The sequence below is a fragment of the Anoplopoma fimbria genome, chromosome 1 (genome assembly GCF_027596085.1).
Source record: "Anoplopoma fimbria isolate UVic2021 breed Golden Eagle Sablefish chromosome 1, Afim_UVic_2022, whole genome shotgun sequence".
Classification (NCBI taxonomy): domain Eukaryota; kingdom Metazoa; phylum Chordata; class Actinopteri; order Perciformes; family Anoplopomatidae; genus Anoplopoma; species Anoplopoma fimbria.
Window position 1 is genome coordinate 8,732,392 of NC_072449.1, and position 13,581 is coordinate 8,745,972.

Below are 13,581 nucleotides of genomic sequence, written 5' to 3' on the forward strand. Positions count from 1 at the left end.
TCTATGAGGTGCATCAATTGTTTTGTGACCGTTGAGCCGCGGAGGTCAACAGTGTTAGCAGAAGAACTGTCTATTCATTTACTGTAAAATTGAGTGAGAAGGATTCAATAGGGATTTAAAACAGTATCATGGCCCGAAGCGAATCAATAAATAAATAGATATCCGCCAAAAAGAGAATACTTGATTAGCTGGGGGAGTTGCATAGTTCTCCTCATTGCTATTATATATGAAGTTAGTCTAAAATGCCGAGGCTGCTTTTACTCGTAAAGTATTAATGTAATGTTTATACCTAGTTTGACAAGTTTATTTTTGAGTGAGAAGAGTTGAGTTAAATTGTTAAAAAAAAAGGCTCTGTATAACTCCACCACATTTATATATTTTTTTCCGATATCAATATATTCCAAAATATAGCAAATTTATGGCCTTTTTCAAAGATTAAAAACATCAAACTCTCTATGTGTAAAACAAAAGCTACAAAAGCTACTAACATATTTTGTTAGTTTTTAATTACAGCAAGTTTGACTTCAGAAGATCGGCTGTGCCATCAGTTTGTGATTGAGCATTCATTTTGATCCTGATGAGCAGGTTTGCCCCTCGCATGGCAACCACTGCCATCAGTGTATGAATGTGTGTGTGAATGTTGACATGTAGTGTAAAGCGCTTTGAGTGGTTGGAATACAAGAAAAGCGCCATGTAAAAGTTAATTTACCATTTGTGGAAAAACAATAGGATAAGTTCATATAACTAGCTTACTTGATGATTTATTAAACAATAATACTGATAATAATAATAATAGTAAATGCTTAATGTTGCTCGCTGCAGAAAAGTAGCAGTTGAAGCATTTGATATACTTGATATACTGAAACAGTTCAAGTTGAATTGGCGGTCGACATAGATATATTCATAGAAGTTTAAGTAGCAGTTTAAGTGTAAGCACTCAGTAAAATTAAAGTATCAGCTATTACATATATATATATATATTTTTTAATGTAGGCTCATTGGCTTGTACATCGTTATCAGAACTCTCACATATTGATATTGGCCTCAGTATTCCAGTACCTGTCAGGCTTTATTATACAGTATAAGTAAAGTCTGATATATTGAATTTTCGTGTGGTGAACAATGTCCTTGGTCCTCCTCTGCCAAATTTTAATATGCACTGCAACACTGACGATCTCATATCTTATCAGGCAGCCCAGGACACACACCATGCAGCATTTAAATGTTTGCACCAGACATGTCTGTAAACACTTTTGACATAATCTGAAACGTTTCCTGCCACAACAAAGCCACATACATAACTCAGAGAGGGAGTGTGCAGACGATTTAGGGTCTCCTCTGGTTGAGGTGGCTCAGCTGGCTTATCAGCATTGTTTGCTGTGTAATCAGCAGCATGTTGTCAGATGTATACACACACACACACACACACACACACACACACACACACACACACACACACACACACACACACACACACACACACACACACACACACAGATACACACACACACACACAAACGCATCAAGGTCTTCCAAATATGCATGACAGTCACAAATGCGAACAGTCACCAGTGAAAACAGAAACTCAAAGTAATCTTTGGTCAGATTTTTCTCTTGGGAACTTGACAGCCTTCCTCATCTGGTGACAGTCCAGGGATTACTGTTGTATGTCAAACACACACACACACTCACACATACAAATGTTTCCTAACGTTGAAATGTCTTTCTCTTCCCTGCAGGTACATGGGTGACATTTGGGGGACAGATAACAGATGAGGTATGATACTTTTAGTTTGCATGTTTATTCAACCTAATGGACTCTTGCTTATTGAATGATAGATTTTGCTGGATAAACTACCTCTGTTGTTTCTTAAATACCAATTTACTTTGTAAAATCTTTATCTCTCTATCATATGTGTTCAGTTTCTTTGATTTGGACTACATATGAAATACCTTCCTTGTGGATGGAGTTTAATGTTTTTCTTGATGTAATCGGTGATACGACTCCAACACCACTGACAGACAGTCCAAAGGAAAACATGTCCTGAGCAACTTTCAATTAGTCAAATACTGACGCTTGGTCAGTGGCTCCAAGCGTCAAACTATGCAGTTTAGTCAGTTTCAGCTTGTTTACATAAATAGTTTATTTTTAAAATAAACGTAGGTTTATGTAGTTTTTAAGTTTACTCGCTTAGGTAAATTAACAAAACTACTTGATTAGGCTTAGGAAAGGTTTGATGCTTTGTCTAATAATGACGTAGATTGGTTTTTAAAGGAGAAGCTAAGGGCCACTGAGCAAGCCTTGGTATTTGACAAGTCACATTAAAACACTGGTGAACAAGTGATACCCTGGAAATGGAACTACAGAAACCTCACACCCAAGACCATTTATGCCCCCAATGACAATTTAATACTGAAGTGGACAACCTTCACAAAGACTTACGGTTCAACGATTCAGGTTATTGGGACTGACTGATATTTTATGCTATGTATGACAGAAAAAGGGCACGCTGAGGGTCAACACATCATGTGTTCGTGTTCGTACTTAAATCCCCTTTACACTCATGTTGATGAACTCTGACATGCTCTGATGTTGCTGCTGGGGTCTTGGTCATCACACACACAGATACACACACATGTGCACACACTTAGATTTGGGGGGCAAAAGTCTAATCTCAACCAAGGGCACATGGAAACAGTAAGCTTACAGTATTATTTCACTTACCTAAAGGCTTAGTGCCATCGACTCTCATGGTACGCTCAGAGCTTAGCACCCCCGTTCAATGTCACTGGTATCACTGAACAGCTGAGATTCATAAGGAAAGGCTCAGATGAAATGTGTTTTAAATTTTACCTTGTTGACTTAGTTCTGAAGATAATGTTTAAGCTCTCAGTAGAGACACACAAAAGTGCATTATTGCCATTAAAAATAACCACAAAAAGGTGGAGCGACCACACAACAGCTACAGTACCATCCTCACACAAAATGCTTTTGGGTGAAAAAATCCGCCTCTGTCCTGAATGCCCCCTGTTCAATGTCATTGTTATCAAAAGCACCCTAAATAAACTAAATTGTCCTCAGCAGAGTTCAGTGTCCCTGTCCTCATTAAGAAATCCACAACAACTGCGGCACACAAACACAGTTACTAAATAAAATCTGTGTCAGTGCTGCACAAATATGCAGTAAGCTATGCGAAACACTGGCTAACACAAAAACACATGCAAACACTAAACAAGTGGCATCCTTTCATTTATTTGTATAATTTCTAATAAGGCATTTTTCATAGAAGGCATTATAATTGTAACCAGTGGATGTATTAATATTCGAGAGGAAGACCCTGCAAATGTACAATCTGACTTCTGGTATTCTGCAAAAGATCTGCTAAGCGTCTGGATCGAAATGACTGGAAACTGGGAGAAACAGCTAGCTTCAAAAATACTCCAACCGTCACCTGAAGAGCTCATTCATTAACACGTCTACACTAACAGAAGATGAAAATGAGTATCAAATTCAAAGAACTGTACTCCAACACCAGACACATCACCTTGCAAGACTTCTGAACACGATTTCACCATGAGCGAGAATCATTTCCATGATGTCAGACATCTTTAATAACAATCAGAGCCTGTCAATGGCAAAATAAAAAACACTTTAAGAAGATGTAGATGACTGTGCCTAATTACCGCAATATAATTACATTGCAGTTTATTTAACGGCTGCCATCTGCAGAGCTCTCGCTCGATAGTGGACCAATTTCAGAAATTGCCGTCCCCATTAATCAGTAAGACACAAAAATATTGGAAAATAGAGTCAAGGTTGAAATACCCAGGTCTTGATATCACTGTGATGTTGCCATACACCACAGTGGATTCCAGGAAATACCTGAGCCCAATTAGTGAGCTTTAGAAGGGCCGTTTCCCCCTCCTTCCAGTGTTGATGCTAAACTAAGCTAATCACCTGCAGGTTATAGCTTAATGTGTATCATGCAAAGTTTTACAGTGTCTGTGCACTCATTTAACTCTCAGCAAGGAAGTAAATAAGCAAATAACTAATGACGGTTTCTCAATAAAACATACGCTTAAATATAAGGAACTAGAATGCCTCATCAAAGTGCTGCTAAGTTTGTTTCATTTGTCTGGGTAGCAACACATTCCCAGACAGACCTCTCAAAAGAGTGTTGGTGAGCTGCAAGTTAACATTGCTTACTCATTCAAAAAGGCCAAAAGTGGATCCATAAATCATAAAGTGAATTGAAGAAAAGTGTCTTGTCGATTTTAACTTTGATGTAGGGAGTGTGGAGGGGAGGAGGCAGTGCAGCCATAAAATCATCTCCAGGCTGTGTGGGTAGTAGTACGTGGGAAGCTTCCACGGCCTTGACTCTGGGGTTGTGAGAGTTCTTTATTTCTCACTCGTCACTGTTCTATGTATGGAAACCAAACCTTTTGCGCCCCAGAATAAAACAGACAGAAGCCTAAAGCGTAGCCGGCCATGTATTTCTGCAACTTAACAGTGACTCAGTGTTTTCCTAAAGGTGAGGGTAGAAGTGCTTGTGTATATGTTTGTCTGTTACGAACAGATTTATCTCCTTTTACAAAAAATACTGCACCATTTGAAGGCCATTAGTCATATACAGTTCTTCCAAAAAGGCCAGAAATCGTAGTAAGCAGTAATGCTTCATAATCAACACAAACGTCCTGACCTTGCAAATGTGGCTTTAAGCACTCCATGACAGTGATTGACCTTATATCTACCATCTTACAAGACTCATTGTGAATGAGCAATCAGTAAGGGCCGGTCCGCCTTTAAAGGCCGTATATGTGACTTTCTGCTCGTCTGTGTCTCGTCGTCTGTCTTAATAAAGCTGTCCTCAGCCTGTTCCTCACCTTACCTAACCTTACCTGCAAAACATTTATTAACCCACTGTGTTTATCCTGAAATTCTCTCCACTTTCCATTAACTTGTCCATTCAGCACTTGATCACTTGCTCCATTTTCTTCCAAATTTTTCTCTATTCTCCATCAATCTTCTTACCTCGGCAGAAAATGTTCTAAGCCCCACCTCTCTTCACTTCTATTGAAAGTCCCCCTCCACTGCTGCCAACAGTTTCCTGTAGGTGCACTCAGCAGAGAGAGACCAGTTAGTGAAAGAACATGCTATTCATTTTCTGTCGTCCCTCTTCATTTCCAAATCTTTCTCTCCTTAACTGACCCCTACTTTCTTTAACCCCTCCATTATCTAGCTCTGTCTGTTCATTCTGCTCTGTTTGCCTTTAAGGCAGTCCTTTACTTTCCTGCCTCACCGCTTATTCAACCGTCTCTGAAAGCAGCGGATTTCCATCTGACAATGATGAGATAGTACTGGTTATACTATAAATATCATTCACAGACCCAACATGGGAGCAGTCTACTGACTTTCACTATGAAGTACCCTTTTTTATTGACTTGTCATCCCTATATTCTTTTATATTGGTATCTTCTTTTATCTTTTATTATCATTTATGCTCTTTATTCTACTTCTTTTATCACATATTTTCTCTGCCTTTGTTTTATTACATCTCAATTCTTATTATATAGTTTAAATGTCTTGCTTTATTACGGTGCATGGGTTATATCCTTCAAAGCACTGTCTTAAAACACACTAATTCAATTAAATAAATGGTCTTACTATTTTATCATTATAGATGTGCTTGGACTGCTGCCCAGTCTGCACTGGTTGCAGACAGATTCTCAGAAAGGAGATTATCTAATTCTTCTAGAAACAACACCTCCGCTGTCTGCCACCACTGAAACAGCAACGCACACACATCTACTTACTAGAAAGATTTCACAAACATGCACAAACGACAAGCACCACGAGCAGATAGAAAGATTTCATGCAAACATGTGAACACAAACATTGCACAAAATGCACCTGCAAATATGCGTGAAGCATGAACAACAAACTTTTTTAAACAGAAAATGACGCTCTGATCCCACTTGCTCAATATTGAACTGCCGCTCTGTTTGAGCGTAGGACAGACACTGAGCTCCCTGCAGCATATGCACTGTCTAACACATCCTTTGCAGTATAGGGCATTGTTGTTAAACTTCTGTGCACAACTCAGTCTTTGGCTCTGCCGTGCCTGCTGCACTGCTGTTCATGTAGCATTTCACGAGCACGCCCATTCTCCAGCTGAGGGTTCTAAGGAGAGTTATGCCTCAACCCAAGCCGTTCGACAAGCAGTTCTGATTAAATAAAGAAGTTCCTCCAGGGCAGACATTATTATAGTCACTCCAAAGGTCAGAGCCCAGAATATCAACTCTGCACATATTCTACATTCACATTATAATCTATTCCTCGTGAGCTGGCTGACTGAAAAAGTGCTATATACTGTACATTGTATTATTGAATAAATTATTTGTGTTCAGCACAAGGTTTTGATGAAACCACAGAAGACAAGTTTGCTTTCCAGTGACAGAAATGAACTGGGCACTCGCTCAACATAAAATAAAATTGCAGCTCTTTATCCCAGCTTTTCAACCATTCTAACATTTTAGTTTGAAGCCACAGTGGTTGTAGTCGTTGTTGTGCATTAAAAGAGATTTGGCCTGCGTCTCTGCCTTTTGTCCCTTTTATTCACTAATTGTGGATATTAGAGAGTTTGCACCCCTTCCCTTTGTTGCTGTTGTTGTGTTTTGTCTCTTTTATATTGACTTACAGTTGAACAATACTCATGTTCTGAGGAAACCTCAGGCTGAAATGCGTCAGCAAGATAATAAAGAAAATATGAAGCTGCATTGCCTTCGATTTTGTGCCACGTTTTTCAACTTTGATAACGATTTTGGTGAATCTCGAACACCTTAGCTGTGGAAACAAACATTTAGATTTAAGATATCAATGTGCTAGAGTGCGACATGACTGCTTCATGGATTTTTCTTTTGGCAAGTGTCTAAAAATAGAGATTTTGTGTCTGTCTGTCTCCTGACCTCTTGCCAGGTTGCAGAGCAGCTTATGACTATTGCCTACGAGGGTGGAGTCAACCTGTTCGACACAGCTGAGGTCTACGCAGGCGGCAGGTAGGTGTCCAACAAAACTCTCACTATTTTTGTAATTCGATTTGGTGACATGCCCTAAATTTGAGACTGGATGGGTAAATCCACTAGGGTGAACTGCTTTTAATGTGAGGCTGGATTCTTTGTTTTTATTGATTATTATGTTGTTTTTTAGCTCCTTGAAGTAACCTGAGCCTTTGCCTTTGGATATTCTTTGAATAATAAGAAAAAAATGTTAATTATTATTATTCATGCAGAACCTTAGGTTAATCTTAAGGATTAAAGCAATGTTTTGGATAACTTGTGTTAGAACAAAGTGCATTGCAGCACCGAAAGGCTTACGCTGTGAACTAATTAGCAGAATCTGATATTTATTATTTATTATTTATTTAAACAGTCTGATGTCTGAGTCTGATGCAAACATGAGGAAAATCCTGCAAAACACCTTTCTGGCCTGTGCTAGCTTTATCAGTGCAAGTGAGAAGATTTTGGCTCAGCGTTCAACAAGTTTAAATTTGGGAAAGTCACAGAGACAATACATATTAGAAATTGGAGACATTAAATTACACTAGAGTCTAATGGTTTTGATTTTTTTCACTATTAAAACAACCACCAATAAAGAATGAATTCCTTTAGCCCATCCTAACCTACTAGAATACATAAAAAACATATTCTGTCACTATAAGATGCCAATGTCTTTTTCAATGCACCATCTTATCTATTTATACACAAAGTGGTTTGCCATCTTTTCAGTGCACAAGGGGGGGAGTTTAGTTTGATAACAATGAATTGCAGGGTTGATATGGTGGAGCGAATATTCATGAATTCAAACTGCAATTTAATAACCCCACCTCATTTATATTGCCTTGCAGGGCCGAAGTCATTCTGGGAAACATCATCAAGAAGAAATGCTGGAGGTAATGGTGACATAAATGTGTGTGACGGCTTCATCACTTTTGTTGTGATAGAAAATGACGACGTGTGTGCACGTTGAAAGAGGCAGCGAGAGAAGTGTGTGAGGGGCATGTGTGAAAAAAGACACAGGGGATGGGAATGAGAGATGTTTGTTTTTTTCATTTGGTGTGTTCAAATGCAAGTGTTAGTGTTGTAAATGTGTGTAAGAGACATATATGTTTGATGTCAAATTGATGCTGAGATCTGGACTATGATCTCTGCCTTCTCAGGTTTTTGTTTTTATTTCTTCAAATCAGACTACATTCCTTATTAGCAACAATTTGTGTATTTCTGCACACATAAGCACATAAGCACACACGCACACACACACACACACACACACACACACACACACACACACACACACACACACACACACACACAGACACACTGCATCACAGTACAGCAGCACGAAACAGTTACTGTATAAAAGTCTGCCTGCAGGCATTTTTTAAATCCGCTCAAATATCAAATATTCCCTTTATGGAGTTATTTAAACATGCTCAGTCAATTATTGTTCAACTGCATAGGAGACAGAAAAAGACAGACTTACAGTAACAAAGGATGTTAATAGGAAGTACCTGAAGGATCCTCTCTATGTTGCAATTACATCAGCTTCACTATGATATGAAGACGCTGTAATGTGGGAACACTGAGCTGCATCTTCCTTCTGATTTCCTGTATTTTTCTCTGCTCTTCCTCAGGCGATCCAGTATGGTCATTACAACTAAACTCTACTGGGGAGGAAAGTAAGTAAGAACCTCTGATTTCCATGTCTGAAGGCAGATTGTGAGATTTATTTATTTATTTAGGAAGTCTCATTGAGGTCAAGGTCTGACCAGAGAACATCACATAAGACAATTCAGTCATAAAAAAAGCAGTCATCACACAAAGACACACAAATTTGCACATTCACAAATGTTAATGTTAACCAGTTTCATCACCTGAAAAAACTATAACAACAAATTAGTTCTCAAATCTATTGATAACCGGACATGTATATACCAGTAAATTACGCTAATAGGTTTATTTCCTTTTATACATGGCTTTGTTAAATACTCTGATAAGTCAATTATGGCACTCTACAGTCTTATTTATTTATAGCATATTGTTGCTATGAAAAGCAGTATGTTGCTATGGACGCACTTCTGATTTCTGTACACAATAAAAAGAAAACTAATATTTTCGCGGAAGCAATAAAATCATTCTTAAATCACTAAACCGTTTTTAAATCAATGTGTTTTGTTGAATGACTGATTCAGTAAGTACCCGTATAAGAAGTGGGATAAGGTCGATAATACATTATTTCTTACATTTCTCTTGTTGCATTCAGCGTGCACTATGTGAAGACAATAATAGTTTAGCCTTTCAACAATAACTTTTTTTCTGCAACGACCTGCGTAACGTCCTGCCACATGCAGTAACCAGTACGATAACCAATGGACCAACCAAGGCCTCTCCTGAGTCTGGAGAGAGAAATAGAAGGATAAAGAAAAGTTTTACATCACACACACTTAGACATTCTTTAGCGGAAACCAACCAACTGGGCCTGGAGATAAGGATGAAGTTATTCCTGAGCATTCCTTCAAATCTGTGAGGAAGATTCAGTCCTCCACCTCTCCAGAGTTTGGTTGCATAATGATGCCCAACAGTTGAAAGCGCACTGACCCATTTACATAAAACCAACCGATGCAAACTTTCACATGTCATGCCCCCTAGCCTGGGGTCAAAAAGGGATGACTTTCACTTTGCTTTGAAAGCTACATGACTGATATTTAAACGTTGATTAAGCACCAGAAGGTTCAGATAATATTTGAGTTATTTCGATGCCACAAACACGGCAACACAAACAAGAATAAAATAGTTTATACACTCATTCATGCTGTCTGTTCAGTCATTTACATTGTTGGTTATATGACGTTACACTTTACAAGAAGGACACAAGAGCACAGAAATAAGAACTCTTTTCACAGCCTTGTTAATGGGTTTAAATGTACACAGACAAAAATAGCCCAAGAACCAAAAGTGAATTAATGACTGAAAAGATTTCCAGTGTCGCTGATTGTTTGTTTTGTTTGTGTTTGTCCCATCAGAGCAGAGACAGAAAGAGGACTGTCCAGGAAACACATTATTGAAGGTAAGACATGCAAACACATCGACACACACACACACACACACACACACACACACACACACACACACACACACACACACACACACACACACACACACACACACACATACACAAACCAGATAAACAAACAAACAACTTTAGACTTTTTCACTTACTCCTCCTTTGCGTCTCTCCGTGTCTCTCAGGTCTTAAAGGCTCTCTACAGCGGATGCAGTTGGAGTATGTAGATGTAGTTTTTGCCAACCGCCCTGACAGCAACACTCCCATGGAGGGTGAGTCATATTTCAGGTGATGTTTTGTGTTCCTGATATAATGAACTCGAGGTCCATGTGTTCTTCAGTATAGCTTAAGTTAGGCAGGCAGTCCTGAATAATTAATTATCAAGAAGTTGTTTATTGGCATGCATATTAGTCGTACATGGGTGCATCTTTAGTCATCAGAAATTGATTGTGTACTATTGCATTGTAAAGGTAAAGCCCATTAACTGCGGGGTTTCTCTCAATGCTTATTAATTAAAGCTCACAAGTAATCAATAACGTAGTTGCGTCACTTAGTTATTTACTTTTGCTTTTTTTCTCTGAATTCCAGCTCTCCTTCAGTGGGGCTTTTAAAATAGATGTATTTAAGCTTTCTAGATAACCTTAATTCATCAAAATGAGAGCCCAAAAGGCTGAAATAATGTATCTAAATTTCCCTTATTGTAGACTGAAATGCTACTCATAATGTACATAAATAATAATAATAACAATAGTACATTTTATTTATAGATCGCTTTTCAGAGTACTCAAAGACGCTTAGACAAACTTAGTAATGATGCTTCATGTTTTAACTTTGAAATGAATATTTAGGTCTAAATTGTTATATTGTGGAAGCTATTGTTTTCATAATTTAAATTAGTGTAGTATATGATGCTTTCAAAGACCTTAATTTTACTCTATAGATTTCTACTGTGCTTCAAACACAGCTTACTTTTCCCCCACCATCTGCACTCACTGTTCATTTCCTATTTAATTCCTACAATCCTTATATCTATCGCTCTTCCTTCCTCAAACTCGTTTTACTCTCTATCTTCTTCTCTCCCTTTTTATATTGGACGGAAATTGAGGCAAGTAGCATTTAAGTGTGAGCTCAGTGTGCACAAACACAGCATGTCCTAGGAGCTGGGTGGAGAGGAAGGACGGAGTAACAAGAGACAGAATTGTTTTCTCTGCTTGATACGGTGTTATTTCCTTCGACAGGATGGTATTAAGGAAGGCATCAGTGTTTCAGGTTGTTAATTATCATTTACCAAACTGAAAAGGTTGTTCTCGGTCTTCTTGATTATTCTGTTTTGCAGATCTAGTTCGTCTTTGTGTTTCTAATCTTTTTCTTTACTTTTAATTGTTTTATTCAACCTTGCTTTACCTCACATCTTGTCGTTTTGCCAAGAGCCAGTTATGCAGAGTGAAACACTAGAATCCTGCCACAGTCAAGGATTGCAGTATAATTGGAGTGAGAGCGGGGCGGTGATGAATAACCTTAATGACGGTCCTAATCTGAGTTTTTGTTGGCCCTGGCCGCCGTTGGCTCGCACAGTCAGCAGTGTTGGAGCTAATTGCGTCATTAAAAGTGCGGCAGATGGAGTGTGATCAGAGGGGCTTTAGTATGTGAGCTTGTTAGTTTGTCCCCCCGAGATGTGAGGGACGGATGATGAACCGTCAGCAGGTAACAGAGACTCGAGGAGGCGGATAGACTTTGTTTTACTTCATCTGTTTGTTGAAGTTTGTGTGCTCTCAAGGCCAAGATTTATCTCAGGCTTTACTTTTACTTAGGCTTTTCTCGCTTTTTCTGATGGCAAATCTATTCCTAAATGCCTACTTTCTCATTATTTCTGTTCCATTTATCCTTTCTGTTTGTCTGTTTTCTGGGTTTCATCCATCTCTCTCTCTCTCTCTCTCTCTCTCTCTCTCTCTCTCTCTCTCTCTCTCTCTCTCTCTCTCTCTCTCTCTCATGAGGCTTGGCTGTTGTTGATTCAGAATATATTGCCGCCTCCGGGCAAGTTACATCTATTGTTTTTAATCCTTATTTTTGGTAGAAAAAACAAAACACAATTTCATTTTCTCAATCCCTTTCTCTTTCAGTGTCAGCTCTGTTTTGTGCTTTCTTTATGTGGATCACATATCAGGCGTGTAAGGATTCACCTCATGGATGTCATTAATAGTTAAGAAAGAAATGATCTCTAATAGTCTCTCTGACCTCTATTCTCACTCATTAGGCTTTAAAAAGTCTATTCAGTTTTAAAATGAACTCTACTGATTGAATAATGGCTTTTAATTTACACATTGACTTTACATGAATCCTTTTAACTGCTTTAAAAGAGGAAGGAAACAGGCTGGGAAATATTTTGTCTCTGCACACAACAAGGTTTTTACTGTCAGACTAAAAGACTCTTTTGTTGAATGAATTTTGAATGTGTTTTGGTCGAGCAGGGACGGATGTTTTTTGTTTAGAGTGCAGAATTTAATTCTGGATAAATGCTACTGTCGGTTACTATCACTGTACAGGTTGGTTTCAATCAATAAATTGTTCATTGTCGATCCAACTGACTGATTCTATGTGGTTGTGTTTATATCTCTGCAGAGATTGTTCGGGCCATGACGTACGTGATCAACCAAGGAATGGCGATGTACTGGGGGACGTCTCGGTGGACGGCCATGGAGATCATGGTGAGACATTGTTTATCATGACAACTGTCTTTTGGAGTAAAAAAATAATGGAAAAAAACAAGGATTTTGAACCTGAGTTTTAAACTATAAATCTTTAATATAAATAAACTATAATTTTGTTGCAGGATTGCAGTTTTTCTCAGCTCGTTTTTTTGTTATTCAGTTTCAGGGGGCAGTTTCACGTTGCTTTTTCAGATTAGATTTAATATCCCACTGACTAAAATAACAGAACATAGCCACTTTGCTTGGCAGACAGTTGGATACAAACCTTTTATTTGTTATTATTATTCAATGATCTATATAATGAACTCTCAAGATGCCATATTTACTCTAGTAACATTCAGTACTTTAACATCATTAGGACCCATTCTTAGCAGCTCATTATCTTGTACCACCTCGGACACATTGCTAATGCATCGTCAAGGTTGTGAAAAAGTGATGAAAGGAGGAAAATGGAAAATTGGACTGTGTTCCCACAGAGGCACAGTGGTTTCCTCCATCTTTGTCCTAGCCGTCAGAAACAATCTACCTCCCGTTTCAACTCTCGCTACAGTAATGAATAGATACAGGGGGAGACTGAAGCCACAACAGAGAGTTATAAAATAAGCACAAAGTCTAAACCGACATTCAAGGACTTAACACCAACTCTCTCCTCTCTCGTGTCTCTCTCTCTGGCCTCTTTCTCACCCTCTCCCTCCCCCTTCTGAGCACGTGTGTTGACACCCTGTCTCTGTGATCTCGGTGAAAAAGAGCAGA

General features: G+C 38.6%; 1 protein-coding gene across 1 annotated transcript in view; it reads left to right on the plus strand.

Annotated features, from left to right (window-relative positions):
- kcnab1a (potassium voltage-gated channel subfamily A regulatory beta subunit 1a) overlaps positions 1–13,581 on the plus strand; it is a 62,130-nt gene that overhangs the window by 42,425 nt on the left and 6,124 nt on the right. Inside the window, exons 3-9 of the mRNA XM_054626518.1 lie at positions 1,740–1,777; positions 6,977–7,056; positions 7,905–7,949; positions 8,691–8,735; positions 10,080–10,123; positions 10,306–10,392; positions 12,740–12,825. Coding sequence (XP_054482493.1) covers positions 1,740–1,777; positions 6,977–7,056; positions 7,905–7,949; positions 8,691–8,735; positions 10,080–10,123; positions 10,306–10,392; positions 12,740–12,825 — 425 coding nt within the window. The remainder of the gene's footprint in view (positions 1–1,739; positions 1,778–6,976; positions 7,057–7,904; positions 7,950–8,690; positions 8,736–10,079; positions 10,124–10,305; positions 10,393–12,739; positions 12,826–13,581) is intronic.